This window comes from Mustela nivalis (genome assembly GCF_964662115.1).
Source record: "Mustela nivalis genome assembly, chromosome: 2".
Taxonomy (NCBI): Eukaryota; Metazoa; Chordata; class Mammalia; order Carnivora; family Mustelidae; genus Mustela; species Mustela nivalis.
In genome coordinates, this window is record NC_139021.1 from 1,522,081 (window position 1) to 1,540,230 (window position 18,150).

Here is an 18,150-nt window from a genome sequence, read left to right on the forward strand (position 1 = left end):
CTGAAAAACAATGAGGGTTTTGAAGGGGCAGGGGTTGGGAGGTTGGGGGAACCAGGTGATGGGTATTAGAGAGGGCACAGATTGCATGGAGCACTGGGTGTGGTGCAAAAATAATGAATACTGTTATGCTGAAAATAAAAAATTAAAAAAAAAAACTAAAAAAAAAAAAAAAAAAAAAGGAGAGCAACCCTATGACCCTGCAATTGCACTACTGTGTATTTACCCCAAAGATACAGATGTAGCGAAAAGAAGGGCCATCTGTACCCCAATGTTCATAGCAGCAATGGCCACAACCACCAAACTGTGGAAAGAGCCAAGATGCCCTTCAACAGACAAAGGGACAAAGAAGATATGGACCATATATACAACGGAATATTTTGCCTCCATCAGAAAGGATGAATGCCCAACTTTTGTATCAACATGGACGGGACTGGAGGAGATTATGCTGAGTGAAATAAGTCAAGCAGAGAAAGTCAACTACCATATGGTTTCACTTACTTGTGGAGCTTAAGGAACAACATGGAGGACATTAGGAGAAGGAAAGGAAAAGTGAGTTGGGGGAAATGGGAGGGGGAGATGAAGCATGAGAGACTGTGGACTTTGAGAAACAAACTGAGGGTTTTGGAGGGGATGGTGTTGGGGGGATGGGTGAGCTTGGTGGTGAGTATTAAGGAGGACATGGATTGCATGGAGCACTGGATGTGGTGCATAAACAATGATTTTGGAACACTGAAAAAAAAATAAAAATAAAGTGAGGGGTGGAAAACCATTTATCATGCTAATAGACATCAAAAGAAAGCTGGGGTGGCAATCCTCATATCAGAAAAATTAGATTTTATTTTTTTTTAAAGATTTTATTTATTTATTTGACAGAGAGAGATCACAAGTAGGCAGAGAGTTAGGCAGAGAGAGAAGGGGAAGCAGGCTCCCCGCTGAGCAGAGAGCCCGATGTGGGGCTTGATCCCAGGACACTGGGATCATGACCTGAGCTGAAGGCAGCGGCTTAATCCACTGAGCCACCCAGGCGCCCCCAGAAAAATTAGATTTTAAACCAAAGACTGTAATAAGAGATGAAGAAGGACACTATTTCAAAATTAAAGGGTCTATGCAGCCAGAAGATCTAACAATTGTACCTATTTATGCCCCTAATTTGGGACCAGACAATTAATAACAAAATCAGAGAAACACATTGATAATAACACAATAATAGTAGGGGACTTTAACACCTCCTTCACTGAAATGGACAGATCATCTAAGCAGATCAGTAAAGAAAGAAGGTTTTTTTTGTAACACACCGGACCAGAAGGACTTCACGAATATATTCAGAACGTTCCATCCCAAGGCAACAAAATACACATTCTTCTCAAGTTCACACAGAACATTTTCCAGAAGAGATCACACACTGGGTCACAAATCAGGTCTCTAATGGTACTAGAAGATTGGGATCATTCCTTGCATATTTTCAGACCACAATGTTTTGAAACTCCAACTCAATCATGAGAGGAAAGTTGGAAAGAACTCAAATACATGGAAGCTAAGGAGCATCCTACTAAGGAATGAATGGGTCAACCAGGAAATTAAAGAAGAATTTAAATTCATGGACACAAATGAAAATGAAAACACAACTGTTCAGAACTTTGGGATGCAGCAAAAGCAGTCCTAAGAGGAAAATTTGCAGCACTATAAGCCTTTCTCAAGAAACAGGGAAGGTCTCAAATACACAACATAACCCCAGACCTAAAGGAGCTTGAGAAAGAACAGCAAATAAAGCCTTAACCCTGCAGGAGAAGAGAAATAGTAAAGATCAGAGCAGAAATCAATGAACTAGAAACCAACCAACCAACCAAACAAACAAAAAACCCCAGCAGAACTAATCAACGAAACGAGGAGCTGGTTCTTTGAAAGAATGAATAAGATTGATAAACCCCTAGCCAGACTTATCAAGAAGAAAAGAGAAAGGACCTGAATTAATAAAATCATGAATGAAAGAGGAGAGATCACAACCACCACCAAAGAAATACAAACAGTTACAAGAACATATTATGCGCAGCTATATGCCAACAAATTAGACAATCTGGGAGAAATGGATGCATTCCTAGACACCTAGAGACTACCAAAACTGGACCGGGAAGAAACAGAAAACCTAAACAGACTCATGACCAGGAAGGAGATTGAAGCAGTCATCAAAAATCTCCCAACAAACAAGAGCCCTGGGCTAGACAGCTTCCCAGGGGAATTCTACCAAATGCTTAAAGAAGAATTAATATCTATTCTTCTGAAGTTGTTTCAAAAAATTGAACTGGAAGGAAAACTTCCAAACTCTTTCCATGAGGCCAGCATTACCTTGATCCCAAAACCTGACAAAGACCCTATCAGAAAGGAGAATTACAGACAAATATCCCTGATGAGCATGGATGCCAAAATTCTCACCAAGATACTAGTCACTTAAGATCCAACAGTACGTTGAAAGGATTACTCACCACGACCAAGTGGGATTTATTCCTGGGCTGCAAGGTTGGTTCAAATCCACAAATTAATCCATGTGATACAATACATTAGTAAAAGACAGAATAAGAACCATATGATCCTCTCAGTAGATGCAGAAAAAGCATTTGACAAAGCACAGCATCCTTTCTTGATTAAAACTCTCCACAATGAAGGGATAGAGGGTACATACCTCAATACTATAAAAGCCACCTGTGAAAAACCCTCAGTGAATATCATTCTCATTGGGAAAAACAGAGAGCTTTTTCCCCTAAGGTCACGATGATGGCAGGGATCTCCACAATCACCAGTGCTATTCAGTATAGTAATAGACTAGCCTCAGCTATCAGACAACAAAAAGAAATAAAAGGCATCTGAATTGGCAAAGAAGTCAAACTCTCACTCTTTGCGATGATATGATATTTTATGTGGAAAAGCCAAAGACTCCACCCCAAAACTGCTAGAACTCTTATAGCAATTCAGTAAAGTGTCAGGATAGCAAATCAATGCACAGAAATGAGTTGCATTTCTAGACACCAACAAGAAGCCAGAAGAGAGAGAGATTAAGGAGTCGATCCCATTTAAAATTGCAGCCAAAACTGTAAGATACATAAGAAATAATCTAACCAAAGAGGCAAAGAATCTGCACTCAGAAAATTAGAGAATACTCAGGGAAAAAATTGAGGAAGACAAAAATAAATGGAAAAATTTTCCATGCTCATGAATTGGAAGAACAAATATTGTGAAAATGTCTATACTATCTAGAGCAATCTACACATTTAATGCAATCTCTATTAAAATACCATCAACTTTTTTTCAAAGAAATGGAACAAATAATCCTAAAATTTGTATGGAATCAGTAAAGACCCCAAATAGCCAGAAGAATGTTGAAAAAGAAAAGCAAAGCTGATGGCATCGTAATTCCAGACTTCAAGCTCTATTACAAAGCTGTCATCATCAAGACAATATGGTCCTGGCACAAAAACAGACACATAGATCGATGGAACAGAATAGAGAGTCCAGAAATAGACCCTCAACTCTATGGTCAACCAATCTTCAACAAAGCAGGAAAGAATGTTCCATGGAAAAAAGGTAGTGTCTTCAACGAATGGTGTTAGGAACATTGGATGGCCACATGTAGAAGAATGAAACTGGACTATTTCCTTATACCATTCACAAAAATAGACTCAAAATGAAAGACCTCAGTGTGAGACAGGAATCCAACAAAATCCTTGGGAAGAACACAGGCAGCAACTTCTTTGACCTCAGCCTCAGTAACTTCTTCCTAGGAACATCGCCAAAGGCAAGGAAGCAAGGGCAAAAATGAACTACTGGGACTTCATCAAGATCAAATCTTTTTCACAGCAAAGAAAACAGTCAACAAAACCAAAAGACAACCAAAAGAATGGGAAAAGATATTTGTAAACAGCATATCAGATAAAGGGCTAGTATCCAAAATCTATAAAGAACTTATCAAACTCGACACCCAAAGAACAAATAATCCAATCAAGAAATGGGCAAAAGACATGAGCAGACATTTCTGCAACAAACGCATGAAAAAGTATGCAATGTCATTTGGCATCAGGGAAATACAAATCAAAACCACAATAAGATACCACCTCTTACCAGCCAGAATGGCCAAAATTAACAAGTGGGCAACAGCAGATGTTGGGGAGGGCGTGGCGAAAAAGGAAATGTCTTACACTGCTTGTGAGAACTCAAGTCAGCGCCGTCATTCTGGAAAACGGTATGGAGGGTCTTCAAGACATCAAAAATAGAGCTATCCCACAACCCAGAAATTACATTACTGGGTATTTTACTCCAAAGGATAGAAACATAATGATCCAAAGGGGACCCAGCACCACAGCCAAACTATGGAAAGAGCCCAGATGTCCGCTGACAGATGAATGGATAAGAAGACGTGGTTCATATACACAGTGGAGTATTACTCAGCCATCAGCAAATGAAATCTTGTCATTCGCAATGACGTGGATGGAGCTGGAGGGTGTTACGCTGAGTGAAATCAGTCAGAGGAAGACAATTATCGTCTGATCTCATTCATATGTGGAATTTAAGAAACAAAACAGACGGAGGAATCCCTGACCTCTACCTCTGAAACTAATGGCATGCTATATGTTAATTAATTGAACTTAAATAAAAAATTAAAACAATAAATAAATTAAAAGGGAGGGGCTTTGCAGCAAACATCAGACTCTCCGGACGGACCCCCCTAGACAGACAGACCCCCTCAGTCTGACCACCTCAGAAAGGCAGCTGCTGCCCAAGCCTCGCCCAGCTGGCCTCCGAACAGGACTGAGATGCGTCCCTGCTTAAACAGAAGCAGCAGCAAGTGCCAAGAGCTGACCGGGGGCAAGACCCGGGCCTCCTCTCAGCCGCCGCCCACAGACGGACTTGGGGTTCAGTTCGTGAACTCCCTGCCCCCTTGGTATCTCGTTTGTCGTGTGGCTTGTCTTGTGTTCACTCTCTATGCTGTGTTAATCATGTGGTGAAATGTCGCTAAATTTGGAGACCTGAATCTGCTTTATGATGACATCACCTTGTTTGATGATGACTAGAGCGGGCATTGTGGAAAGACACAGCTCCTGTGTGCACCTTCAGACCGTGCTCACGACCCCATCCCCTGGCACTGCCAAGCAGGATAATGGCACATAAAATTCCATGGCCAGCCTTTGCCCAGGGAGTGCTATGATTTCCATGGGGCCAGAACAGAAGCCTAGGGAACCTGGCTCAGAGAGGGAGCTGCTCCCACGAAACAGTCCCTAGGACGGCCTCATTGTCCATCTTGGGCCCTGCTCTGGCTACGGAGTTCCTCTCCACCCTTCTTGGCCCACTGCCAGTGCCTTTCCTCTGGGAAGCTGGCTGTGGGGTCCCGCCCAGGGCTCAGCCCTAGCCTGCAGGGCAGGGCAGGCGGGGCTAACTCAGGTGCGTCCTGCGGGACCGGATGCCGGCAGGGGGGACAATCTTGTTTATCCAGTGTGCCATCTTGCCTCTTCTGGAAAATACCAGCTGCCCATACTTAGCAACAGGGGCCTCCCTACATCCTGGCTCCTTGCTGTCCAGACAGACCAGAACTGGATCAGCCAACCACCCCCTGCCCCGAGCACATAGAGGGAATCCCTCCCACTCTGGCCCAAGGGACCTGCCCTCAAAGGGACCAGCTGGGACATGCCCAGACAAGAGCTCATTGTGTTTCTGTGTGTAGTCTCAGAGAACCCAACCCGTGAGGCTGGGATCCCTCAGGATAGATACAGAGAAGCCGGTATTCTAGCTGCTGTAAGAAAATGGAGGGCACCAGTGCCAGGGCAGGGCGGGGAGAGGCTAGGCTGACCGAGAGCAGGGGCCAGAACACCTCAGAACACCAAAGTTTTTGCTCAAAACACTCAAAGACTTGTGCTACCCTTATTACCTCCAATTGGTCCTCTGAGCCCTCAAGCAAACTGGCCTTTCGTTGCTTCTCCCCATGCTCTGGTTGTGGGTCCTAAGACTAGAACAGCTTCTAATCTCTATGGCCAGAGTTAGGGCTCAGTCTATGGACAGTGTCAGGGCTCAGACAGGAAACACAGGGCTCGGAGTGTGCGCAGGGTCGGGGAGCAAGAACACTGTCCCCTGCGAGATCCTCTGAGCTTGTTTGGATTAAGAATCAAATCAACATAAAACAGATTAACAGGAGAAAATCAAATTTAGTGAATGGACTGCAAGGGGTCAACATAGACACACAAATTCCAGAGAGAGGAAAAAGGTCCAGTGTCATTCTGAGCTAAAGAGAAGGGGCTCGGCGGGTCAGAAGAAAAGGACGCATTTCACAAGGCGAAACGAAGAGCAGGTGTTTGGTGGTCAGACGTTTGCCCCACCGTACAGACGGGTCACTTCGATAAAATTTCTCTCTGGTAATCACCCTCTTCTGCGAAAGGCCCCAATTTAGGTTCTTCTGTGTAGTCTAGGGAGGGACAAAGTTTCTCTTGCGCCTGTAGGGTCTCAAGTGCCTTCAGCTCAAAATAATCCACGTACCAAAGTGGTAGTGTCTGCTGGGGGTGTAGGTGGGGGGCTGTCTTGAACCCGTTCGTCAGGGTCAAGGCTCAGGGCATGAACACGATGAGGGCTTAGGGTGTGACCAAGATCAGGGCACTCCTTGGTTAATGTGGGCACAGGAGACCCCTTTTCCAGGCCCTGCCCGACAGGGAAGGGCATCAGTTCAAATTCTGGGTCCTGCTCCCTTCCTTGCCAGAGCAGCAGGAAAGATGGGAAAGAGACAGGGCAGAAAGGGCTGGGGGGGGGGAGGACAGAGGGAGGGGGAGGTAGGGACAGGATTCGGCCTCTGGTTCATGTGGCCATCTTGGGCTTTCTATCAGAAGTCAAGGTCACTTCCGGGAAGGTGAGATCAGGCTCTTCCGGGCTGGCAAAGTCTATGCTGGGTGTCAGGCTGAGAGCCCCACTGCTGCCCCAGTTCCCTCACCTGCACTGCGCACCTGCGGGACAGGAAGTCCCACGTCTCCCTCTCAGTCACTCTGGAATGGAGTGCGGCAGCAGGAGAGGGAAGCCAGGCATTAATTGTGGCCTGGGGTGGGAGTCTGGGGCTTAATTGGAGAAGACCCAGCTTGTAAAGTTGCAGATGCCCAATTAGTTCAATGCGGGGTGGGTCCGCCTCCTCCGCCAGCGCCTGGGCCACCCGTCCCACCCCAGCCCGGGACAGGCCCTGTCCTCCCTGCTTTTCCCGTGGGAAGAGTCACTGCTCCCTTGAGGGATGACGCCCCACAGGGACCCATCCCAGAGACCCTACCCCACGAGGCTGCAGAGTCTTTGCCCCAACGGTCCTTTCAGATGCGCAAAGTTCAGCATTTCTCAGATCACCTTACTAGAGGAGAATATACTCAAAGAAACCCAAGCATATGGAGCCCGATCTGAGACATGGCGTGCCCATTCGGTAAGATCCAGCCAAGCTTGCTTGCACAGACAGTTCTGGGGACCCATCTCCCTGGCTCAGCTGGCCCCTTCACATCGGCCCTTCCTTCCCCTTCTCCTCGCCCCTACTTCAAAATGCGGCCCACCTGGTACCTTCTTCAGGTAGAAGCCTCTGACACAGCCCCCCGGCGGTGCGTGGGGGGCTGTGCGTGGGGTCCCCATCATGGTACCTGACGGATCTCCGTTAGTGCAGGTCTGCCGCGTGCCCACACTCAACCTCTCATCTCCGCACCCCTGCACCAAGGGCCGGAGCCTGACAGTAGGAGTGAGAGCTGCTGGAGCCAACGATTGTTTACTGCCTGGGGTCGGGAGATCCCAGAGTCCCAGGCTCCCTCCCCGCGCACAGCTGCTCTGCGGCACACTCGGACAGGCACGGAGGCGCAGGCAGGGTTACCTGGGTGCTGGGGGTGGGAGAAAGGTGAGAAGCAGGTTTGAGTTCACCGAGAGGAGGGGCTGTAGTCAGAGTCACCCAAGATGGCAAGGGCAGCTCGCACGTGTAGGGAGGGGCTCCCCTTCCCTGGAACCCAGGTAGGGCCCTGCTAGAAGAGCTGGAGAATGCGACCGGCCCCTGAGCACCTGGCCTCTCCCCCGTGAGCGCTGAGCCGAATCGAGGGCCATCCCCCTGCCTTGTGCTCCGACATCACGGTCTGGGCTCCGTCACGCCCCTTCGCATCCTGGAAGCAGAGTCAAGAACTCTCTCAGGCCTGAGCTGAGGACGACGTGGGGTCTGGGAAGGAACTCAGTCCTCAGGGGCCGGTCCCTGTCCCAGGGCAGCCTCATGCGGGTGGGGTCCGTCGAGGCCAGGGGCTGCTAAGCAAGGCCCGGCTGCCGGTCATGGCCATGGCTGCAGGAGGTCACCAAGATCAGTGGTGAGATGAAGGCGGGAATTCTGGGTCCACGGACCGGAGCACATGGGGTGACCCAGGAGGGTGTGTGGGGTCGAGCGCACGGGGCGCGTGGGGTGCAGAGACGCGGGGAGCCAGAGCGGACAGAGCAGCTGCGGGAAACGGAACGCACTAACCCGGACAGAGCGGGAGGAGGGGGCGGCCGGCGGGACGGAGCAGCTGGTGAGGACGGGGGGCGCGGAGTGGGCGCGCGGGGGATGACGATGGAGGGGACGGTCTGGATGCGGTGACCCGAGAAATGGGCTGCGTGGTGTGGGGGTGGGAGTGGAGGAGGTGGTTTGGATGGAAGGGATGACCAGGATGGAGGAGACGCGGGGGTAGAGGGGGTGGCATGGATGGAGAGATGGAGTGAATGGTGTGGACGGAGCGGCTTTAGGGGATGGAATGGATAGAGGGATGGTGTGCACGGGCGGTTGGTGTGCACGGGCGGCTGGTGTGCACGGATGGCTGTGTACACGGGGCAGCTGGTGTGCATGGGCGGCTGGCGTGCACGGGCGGCTGGCGTGCACGTGCGGCTGGCGTGCACTGGGCTGCTGGTGTGCACGGCGGCTGGCGTGCACGTGTGGCTGGCGTGCACTGGGCTGCTGGTGTGCACGGCGGCTGGCGTGCACGTGCGGCTGGCGTGCACTGGGCTGCTGGTGTGCACGGCGGCTGGCGTGCACGTGCGGCTGGCGTGCACTGGGCTGCTGGTGTGCACGGCGGCTGGCGTGCACAGGGCGGCTGGTGTGCGCGGCGGCTGGCGTGCACAGGGCGGCTGGTGTGCGCGGAGCGGGTGCCATGAATGGATGAGCTGAAGGGATGCAAGGTGGCGTGGAGAGAGGAGGTGGAGGGCATGGAATGAACAGGGATTCGGGGGCCCGTTGGGTGGAGGGCATGGCGGGGAGAGAAACTGAATGAGGCCGGAGGCACGGTGTGGGCACTGGGTTTGTGCAGCCAGGACCCCTCCCATCATAGCACCTGGATGTGAATGAATTTCAGGCTTTGTGACCTGAGCTGTGTGTTTGCCGCACCTGGTGCCCTGTAAGCAGGCTCCTGATAAGGGGGAACCCACCCCATCTTTCTGGGCAAATGAGGCCTCACACCCCATGTGGCTAAACTTATGAAAGTTCTCAAAGTTTAAAAAAGGAACATAAAATATCGTCGACAAAGATCCCATCAGAGTAAGCAAGCGGTCCAGTGTGTTGGGATGCCAGGCTCTGAGACAATCTGCTAGGTGGTGGCTGTGCAGAGAATGCCCGTCCCAGCCCAGGGTCTGACCCCTGCCACACAGCAGGGCCCCCATGTTCAAGCACACGGCCCCCAGCGCCTGCTCCACCCCCCACCCCACCACCAACCGTCTCTGCTGCCTTGTACCCAGGGATGGGCACGCGCAGCTCGGCCCAGCCCCGCCTGGACACAGGCTCCGGGTGGACACAGACAGGAATACTGGGTCTGAGGATGTCCCTTGGGCCCAGTTTCTGGTCCTAGACAAGGATGATTCTGCAGGGGCATGAAAGAAGGGGAGGGTACTCGGGCATCAGGCCAGGCCTGGATGAGGGCGCGGAGGCTTGTGGGTTCACTCCAGAGTCTGTGGGGAAGGCAAGGGCCTGGGGGACACAGGGGAGGCCGGGGAGCCGGGGTTATGCAGATGGTGCACAGCTTCGGGGCTCTCAGTGGGTGGTGGCACAGTCAGGGTGGCATCTAGAAGGGTGGCTATGGTCACTGGAGAAGGGACTCCAGCCGCCAGAAGAGAGGGGCCTGTGGCCCTGGGAGGGGCTGCAGGAGAGACACCAGGAGGTGTGATCTCCGACCCTCAGCCCTGGCAGTCCAGCCAGACCCCAAAAGAGCAACTGGGCTCAGCCGGCCATGGGCAGACTCTTCCCTGCCTCCTCCCCAGGCACCCTTGTCTTCCGTGGTTCCCCCAAGCCTGGTCTGGAGGCCAACGGGCAGTAGTCCGGTGCTACCTGAGATGCTGGGCCACACCTCTGGCTCTGCCCATCCCCACTTGGTCGGCCCCGCGGACCAGCAGCAGAAGCACGCCCAGGGGCTTACCAGGAATGCATGGTCTCGGGTCCTGCCTGGGCCCCCAACCCAGACCAGCACTTTACCAGAGTCCCATGTGATCCGTGTGTACATGAAAATTGAGACGGGCTGGTCCGCAGCCAGCTTTCAGCCTACAGAGCCTCAGTGTCCCCATCAAAATGGGGTTGGTGTCTCTCTGATTGCCTGTCCAAAGGGGGAGGCTCAGGAGAATCTCAGAAGACCCCTGGCAGGGCTGCGGCCCCCAGGTCCCTAGAGTGGGCCGGCACCCATAGACCATCATTCCTCTTCCTTCTCCCCAGCCTGACCTGGGGCCCCGTGGTACCTATGGGGACCAGGAGGCCAATGTTCAGGAGAGAGAGGACACAGCGGGCCTCCAGAGAGCCCCCAGAGCCTGGGGGTGGGGCAGAGGGAAGCCCAGGCAGCAGGAGTCAGGCAGCCCTGCCACCCCGAGCTCTGCTCCAGCTAAATTACTAGGTTTGACCCCCGCCGGGACGCCAGCCATATAAAGGCACCTGGTGCTGGCGGCTGCCCAGTCCCGGTGGATACCCCACGATGAGGCCGCTCCTGCTGTCTCTGCTTCTGGCTACTCTGTGCGCTGACCTGGGTAAGGGCCACTGACCTGGGTGGGAGGGACTGGACAAGCAGGTGCTGGGCGGGACTGGCTCCCATCGGTGGGCCCGCTGGGAGCTGCAGGGAGCCAAGGGGGAGCTCCTGTGGCTGCTCCTTGATCAGCCAGACCTGGAGGCTTTTGTGCTCCTTGTGTCCCCTCGGGCCCAGTTTCTGGTCTGTCTGCATCTTGTGGGGTGAAAGACCCCGGTGGGGGGGCCCGAGTCTCCAGAGCTCCGGGCTGGCGGTGGGAGCAGCTGGGGGACCTCCACCCCGTGCTCCTGGGAAAAGGGCGTTCTCGTGCTGAAACTGGGAAAAGGAGTGGGTCACCCCCTCCCAGCCCCAGCCCTGTCTCTACCTGATGACCTGGCTGTGTGACCTTGAACCAGAGCACCTGCTGCTTTGGGGCCACCGGAAATGGGGCCCGAGGAGGGGGTGATCCAGCCTGTGATTATCAGCAGAGTAATTACCATCCAGGGATAATGGCCCCTCAGCGTCCCCTGAGTGGAGGCGGTGAGGTGGGGCCTCTGGCCGCGGGGAAAGGCACCTAGGGGATCAGACCCAGCCTGCGGTGGGGCGGTCTGGAAACAGGCAGGGGACGCTTGGGCAAGGTTGCGAGGCTGGCTCTGGGGAGAGAGCAGAGGACAACGTGCTTATCAGAAGAGAGGCTGGCGCGGAGGTGGGGCGCAGCTGTGCGGGGCCCCACTGAGGATGTGCTCAGAGCCCCCAGCTCACAGGGCCCCTCCAACCCTTTGGGGGGAAACAGAGGCAAAGTAAGGTTCTTGTTCAGAGGAACCTAGGACTTGCACCCACCAGCATCCGGGACTCCGTTGCAGACAAGACCCTAGGGACAGCCAGGGTCACCCCAGATACCGATTCTTCTTGGGGGTTCCAGAACCCTAGCCTGGGAAGATAGCCTGGGAGCCTGGGGTCTGACCTTGACTTGATTGCCCATGGTTCAGCCTCAAGTGTCCTCACTTTCCGCACAGGGGGAAGGGTCTTTGATGGCCGCTGACCCATGTGTAGGGGACGCCATCACCTCCTTTCTCAGGTGCCGGCTTCGATGTCCGAGTGGCATTGCCTTGCCCAGAGCACACCACAGGGCCCCAGACCTGGTGCAGAGGTGCCCTCTCCGGCAGCACAGTGCCCCCCTATCCTGGGCAAGGCGTCCCGCTTTCCCACCAGCCCAGCTGCTGCCTCACGGCTCTGGCAGCCCTCCCAGATGGACCCCGCCCTGTACTGAGACTCAGTTCTTTCTGGGCCTGGTGTCCCACAGGTGTCCCTATTGTAGCTTCCAATCCATCCCACTCAGTCACACATAGTACCTCAGTCGGCCACCCCCGGGTCCTGCAGGGTCTCCTCGTGGCTGGGAACTGGGGCCAGTCACACCACACGGGGGTCTGGCTAGAACAGGGGCCTTTTGCTGTAGACTCCCCTTGGATCAGGCAGGCAGGTCCCAGGCAGTGAGGGGCAGGGCCAGTGCCTCCTGGTAACTAAGCAGCCCTCAGTGTGCAAACCCCTGCGGACCGTGGCTGGGAGCTCCGCGCGGGGCGGGGGTGGGGGCGAGAGAAGTGCCCGATGCCCATGTCGTGTCCTCTCCCAGCAAGGCTGCGCTAGTCCCGTGATAGAGGCAAGGGCACTGAGAAGCAGAGTCCGGATCCCCCCAAAGTTAGCTCTCCTTGCATTGCCCCTGCTGCCGGTGCCCGCCTCTGTCCCGGTCCCAGAGCCGCCTGCAGACACCAGGCCACACGCCGCACACACACACACACACACACACACACTCACACACACACACCCCGCCTGTGGGCCAGCACTCCCTGCACAGCCCCGGCTGGCCTGGGGTGCGTCTCCAGCCACCGAGTCTCTAGTCCCAGCCCAGGGGACCGGGAGCGGCTCTGCAGGGAGTCTGGGAGGAAGACAAGGTGCAGAGAGAGCCAGCTGCGCAGTGGCCCGGCCTCCCCGTCAGAGAGGGCCAGCTGCACAGTGGCCCGGCCTCCCCGTCAGAGAGAGCCAGCTGCACAGTGGCCCGGCCTCCCCGTCACCCCGCCCCGCCCCGGGCTCCCCTGCCCAGACTGACAGGGGCCTGTGCTTGCTTCTCCCCAGCCCCGGCCCTGCACTGCCACGTGTGCTGTGGCCACAAGGACTGCGAGTCTCTGGTGGAGTGCGCCCCAACCGACAAGTACTGCGTGATCACGCAGGCCAGTGAGTACCCCACGCCCTCCAGCCGGAGTCAGAGGGGTCCACGCAGGAGATGTAGGCGGCGGGGAGCAGGCCCTACAGGGCTGTGGCAGGACGAGACATGGAGGGAGGCTGGCCCCTGGAGGACCCGGCGGGCACAGCCCTGCAGGGCCACCTGGCTGGTGGCAGGTGATGGGTCCCCGCGCCCCTCTCAGCTTCCGCCCGGGGAGGGGGATGTCACCACCACACCTGTGACCCGTCTCCTCCGGACTCCCCCCGCCCCCCGGCTGCCGGCCTCCTCCGACCCCATGGGACAGGCTCTCTCCTTCCTCCGACCTCCCAGGATGCCCTTTGCAGTCTGCTCCCTCCGTGAGCCGTCAAGGGCTGAGTCGGGGACTGAGAGTGGCGGTGACAGGCAGGGTCAGGGTCAGGGCACAGACCACAGAAGGTCACATGGCAGGGAGGCAAGGGGTGCGGTGATTCCAGTGACCCCGAGGAGTGGCGAGCCTGACGGGGTCGTAGAGGCCTGGACAGGGCAGTGGGAAGCCGGCCTGGAGGCACAGCAAGGACAGGGTGGGGACTGAAGGGAGGGGGCCTAGAAGCTGCTGTGAGCCCCCCCGGCAGCCCCCGAGAGAGGAGGAGGCATGACGCGAGCCGGGTCCCCTGCAGACGGTGGTGTGTGGCGGTCCAGGAGGCTCTGGGCTCCAGGGAGGGAATGAGGAGCCCCACAGGCCGCTGTCCCCATGAGTGTCCTGTCGGGGGGTCCCAGCAGCATCCCCAGACTCCCTGGTTGACTCAGGGGCTCTGCCGTGGGCCAGGCAGCCAGGCAGCCACACTGGGCCCAGCTCCCTATAAACCTGGGTGATCACAAAGGCTTTCCTGCTTGGGACACAGGCCCCTTAGTACGAGGAGACGTGGTGTCTGGCCAGGGACACAGGTGGTCTTGCCCCACCCCCACCCCCCGCTCGGCCCAGGGCCCCATGAGGAAGCAGCACAAACAGTCCACTGCCCCCAGGACCCTTCCCTGTCAGACAGAGGAGGACCGCGTCCCAGGACCGTGTCGCGTTCTCAGGGGGCAGGGGAACTTGCCCCACTCAGCCAAGCCCTGCGGGTGGGGGGCCGCAGCCAGCCGTGCTCTCCATCGGTCACCCACAGCCTGGCGCCTGCTGGCTCTGGCCGGGTGTGAGGCTGGGCCCGCGTGGCTCTCGGCCTTGAGCAGCATCGGTGGTGGAAGGGCCTTAAAACCGCAGACCTTGATGTGAGGGGGCGGGGGGCGTTGAGGAGGGGCCGAGGGGGCTTCTCCCTGGTTGTCCCCAGCGTACCCGGAGCCCCCATGGGCCCCTCGGTCCAGCCCCACGGTGGGGGCTTCCTTCAGACCCCCAGGCCGGCCTCTCCCTCACGGACCGCCCGGTGCATCTGACTGTCCCTGGGTCCGGCCGGGCCGCGCTCCCTGAGCAGGTCCCCCAGGAGCAGCGGATGTGTTGACCTTGGGGCCGTGCTGGAGGGCTGTGCTCGCTACAGGGGGCCGTGAACGAGGTGCTCCTGTGTGAGCGGAGGAGGTGGGGGGCCTCCGGGAGCCGCACCGGGGGTCCCCTGGTTGGGGGGTCCGGCCGTGGGCAGGTGGTCGTGCCGTCACTCCCGTGGGCCTCCTGCACCACTGAGGCCCCTCCGGCGGGTTCTGGGGGTGGCAGCGCGTCCGGCTCCCTGCTGGCAATCCCAGGGGCAGGGGGCACTGCCGTCCACGCAGCACAGCGCCAAGCAGTCTTGCCTGTGACGAAGGGGAGCGTCAGGGGCCGTCAGGCCACCTGCCGTGCCCTCCGACTCCGCCCTCCCAAGCCTGGCTCCGTAGCCCGTTTCTCAAGGGAAGAGCCCGGAGCTCAGATCCCAGCAGGGAGGAGGCTGCTGCGTTGTGGAAATGCCACTGGGCCCTGGAGACTCGGGGCAGCCCCTGCCCCCACTCATTCTGTCCATAAACACAGGCCCCTTCCTGCCCCTTCCTGCCCCGACTGAGCACGGTCCTGACCAGCCATCACCTTCAGCTAAGTCCCAGTGCTGTTGCCGCCCACCTGTGCCCCTGCTCTGCCCGCGGCCCCGCGCACGGCGCTCACCACGGGCAGCATTTTCTTGACCCGCTCAGAGCTGTGCGGGGAGTAACTTTGCCGACCCCCGAGCAGTCTCGGAGGGGCGGCTCTGGGCCCCTGTCTCCTGGACCAGGAAGCTGAGCCGAGAGGTCCGGCCGCGCACTGGGGCCGTCCCTTTCTGGCAGGGCCGTGGCAAGTGCACTGAGTCACAGGTCACAGGTGGAGGGAAGTCCCGCACAGTCACAACACCGCTGGCTTGCGCGGCCATCCGGGCACTTTGGGAACCCGGTGCTCAGCTGTCCCCAGGTGCAGGCGCAGAGGCCAAGCCAGAGGGTCACATAGCGAGGTGTTCTGCCTCCCGGCCCAGGACAGGGCAGGGCTGGGGACTGGGCCTGGTCCTTCCTCTAGACCCAGGAATGAGTCCAGACACCTGTGAGAGGGAAGGGTTAAGGTGGGGGGTCACTGAGGGCCTGGACGGGACTCCCCGGGCCGGCGGGCACCACGGAAGGAGGCCCTAGAGGTTGGCCGTGCGGGCGGTGCTGATGGCCCTGGGCTACTGGCCTGCCCCGCTGCGGCTGGTTGGGGGGGGTACCCAGAGCACGCCAGCCATGGGCCCTCGTGCCTCTCTCCACAGCAAACCCCGGAGGCATCTTGGTCATGAAGTCCTGCGCCCCGGTGTGTCCCAACAGCACCATGTCCTCGGACGGCCGCACCCTCTCCGTCTCCTGCTGCCAAGGCAGCCAGTGTAACCGCAGCGCAGCCGCGGGCCTGGCGGGCAGCCCAGGGGCCCTGTGGCTCAGCGCCTTGGCCAGCCTGCTGTGGCCACTGCTCCGGGCAGCCTGGTGAGCCTGCCGTGCCCGCCCTGGCGCTGGCTGTCGCCTGGACCCTGTGGTCCTTTGTAGCCATGCCACTCCCCGCACACTGCCAAGCTGGCAAGAAGAGCTTCTGTCTCTCCTGGGGCTCCTCCTGGCTTCCTCTGGGCCCCACCCAGACCCCGGGCTCCTGTCCCTGGGAGGGAGGCTCCCCCCTGCTCAGGAAGCCCCCTCCGAGGGACCCTCAGCCCTGTCCTGAGTCCCTGGGTCCCAGCCACCCGGCAGTGGGAAGGGCACCTCCATCCCCTGGCTCCCTCCATCCGCTTTCAGGGGCTTCCACTGGGGGTTCCTTCCCAACCAGCTTCGTGTGCCCAGAGCCACTGTGCATGGGGGTGGGGGTTCAGAGGTCGGGGCATCCCCCCCACCCCAGCACCAGCCACCCCTGGGCTCCCACGTGCATCCCCCGCCCACTCCTTCCACGGCTGACTCACACCCCAGTGGGCACGCTCACTCCTCCTGGCCCACCAGGGCCTCCTGGGAGCCAGGCGCCCTGTCGGATCTGCCAGGCCCCTCCCGGGGCCCCTGGCTCCCTGCCCGAAGCCTGGAGAGAGGATGAGGCTTTCAGAGATCGCCACGTCCCCGCCCAGTCCCTGCCAGGTGAAGGCAGGCTTGTGCCGATCCCTCGGCTGCCGGCCGCCACCGCCTCCGGCAGGGGTGCCCGCAGCAAGCCCACCCCTGGGAGCCCGTGAGGGGCAATAAAGCCACATATCCTGTCCTGTCCCATTCTCTGAGACGCTCAACTGGGGGGTGGAGGGCTGTGCCTCCGACGAGGCGGGGAGCTCTCTACAGAGGGTGAGCGCACTCTCACGCACAAGCTCAGCGGGGACAAGCACGCTCCCCTCGGAACCCAAGAAGCCAGCACCCCCTCCCACCCCCTCGACCTGGGGGCTCACATGGGGTCCCCTGACATCCGTGGTAGCCCCACCGTGTGCCCCACAACCCCCACCGCACTGCACCCCCGGTCGGGGCCCAGCCAGGCACACGAGGCTCTCCTTGGCCAGCAAGGCCCTCCCTAGCCTCTGCGCAGGGCCTCTCCGCAGAACCTCACACGGGTGCCCTTGCCCACGGCTCCTGCGGGGTCTCCCTGTCCCAGCCTATGGGGCCTAGCCCGGTCCGCCTGCCTCCCCCCACGCAGGCCCCGAGTCCTTTCCCTTCCGTCACATCACTAACCCTCACCTCCCTCCTGGGGGGGCCTGCCTGCCGGAGGTGGGCTGCCACAGCTCAAGGCCACGGCCACGGGGTGTGGTAAAGGCAGCCGCTTCCCCGGTTGGGCATGGGCCTCAGGTCTGGGAACCGGCCGCAGATGTGCCGCTAACCCGCCCAGCCTCCCCACCACCCTTCTCTCAGCCTCCAGCCTCCACAGCCCAGCCTGGCGCTCCTTCCCATTCCCAGCAGCCGCCTCTCTGGCCTGGCAGCGCCCCTGCCCCCCGGCGCCTGTGAGCTCGGCCTGCTGCGGGCACCCGGTGCCTGCTCCTGCCCTGGGCCGGCCGTTCTGGCGGAAGCTCAGTGCTCCGGAGGCGTGTGGGGACTCAGGCCGGTGGGAGGGTGCCCGGTGCTGGCAGACTTGCTGTGGCTCCTTCTGTGCCCAGGAAGACCCTGGAAGACACGGCAGCGGAGGGGGCTCGGCTTGGAAGCAAGGATGCCAGCCTTCCCCTGGGGCCCCTCCCAGCCTCCAGTACGATTTCCCTTCGTGGCCAGGCCTGTGGGGCTCCAGGGACCCAGGAGGAGATTGGTTTGGGGTCCATGTCAAGTGTCCACATCTCAGGCGTTTGGGGTACGGTGGCCCCACGCAGCCTTGGAAGGTCGGTTTTCTTAAGCAGAGTGGAAAGTCCCTCTCTTGACTCCTGTCCGACCAGCCCTCCCTCCAGGGCACGCCCCACCCCTACAAGTCACAACGGAAAGCCGCAGTGGGTGCCGCATCATGACCCACCGCCTCTTCCTCCGGGAGCTTCTGCGTTCAGAAGTCGGGGGGGAGGGGACCAAGAGACTGTTCCACGTGAGGACATTAGAGGACACTGAGAC

General features: G+C 57.9%; 1 protein-coding gene across 1 annotated transcript; it reads left to right on the forward strand.

Annotated features, from left to right (window-relative positions):
* Positions 1–10,943: 10,943 nt before the first annotated feature.
* On the forward strand, positions 10,944–16,102 carry LOC309859647 (ly6/PLAUR domain-containing protein 2-like; the record flags this gene model as incomplete). Its single annotated transcript, XM_082720611.1, has 3 exons — positions 10,944–10,995; positions 13,101–13,199; positions 15,891–16,102. The coding sequence occupies 3 exons, from the start codon at positions 10,944–10,946 to the stop codon at positions 16,100–16,102; spliced, it is 363 nt and encodes a 120-aa protein (XP_082576737.1).
* Positions 16,103–18,150: the final 2,048 nt, after the last annotated feature.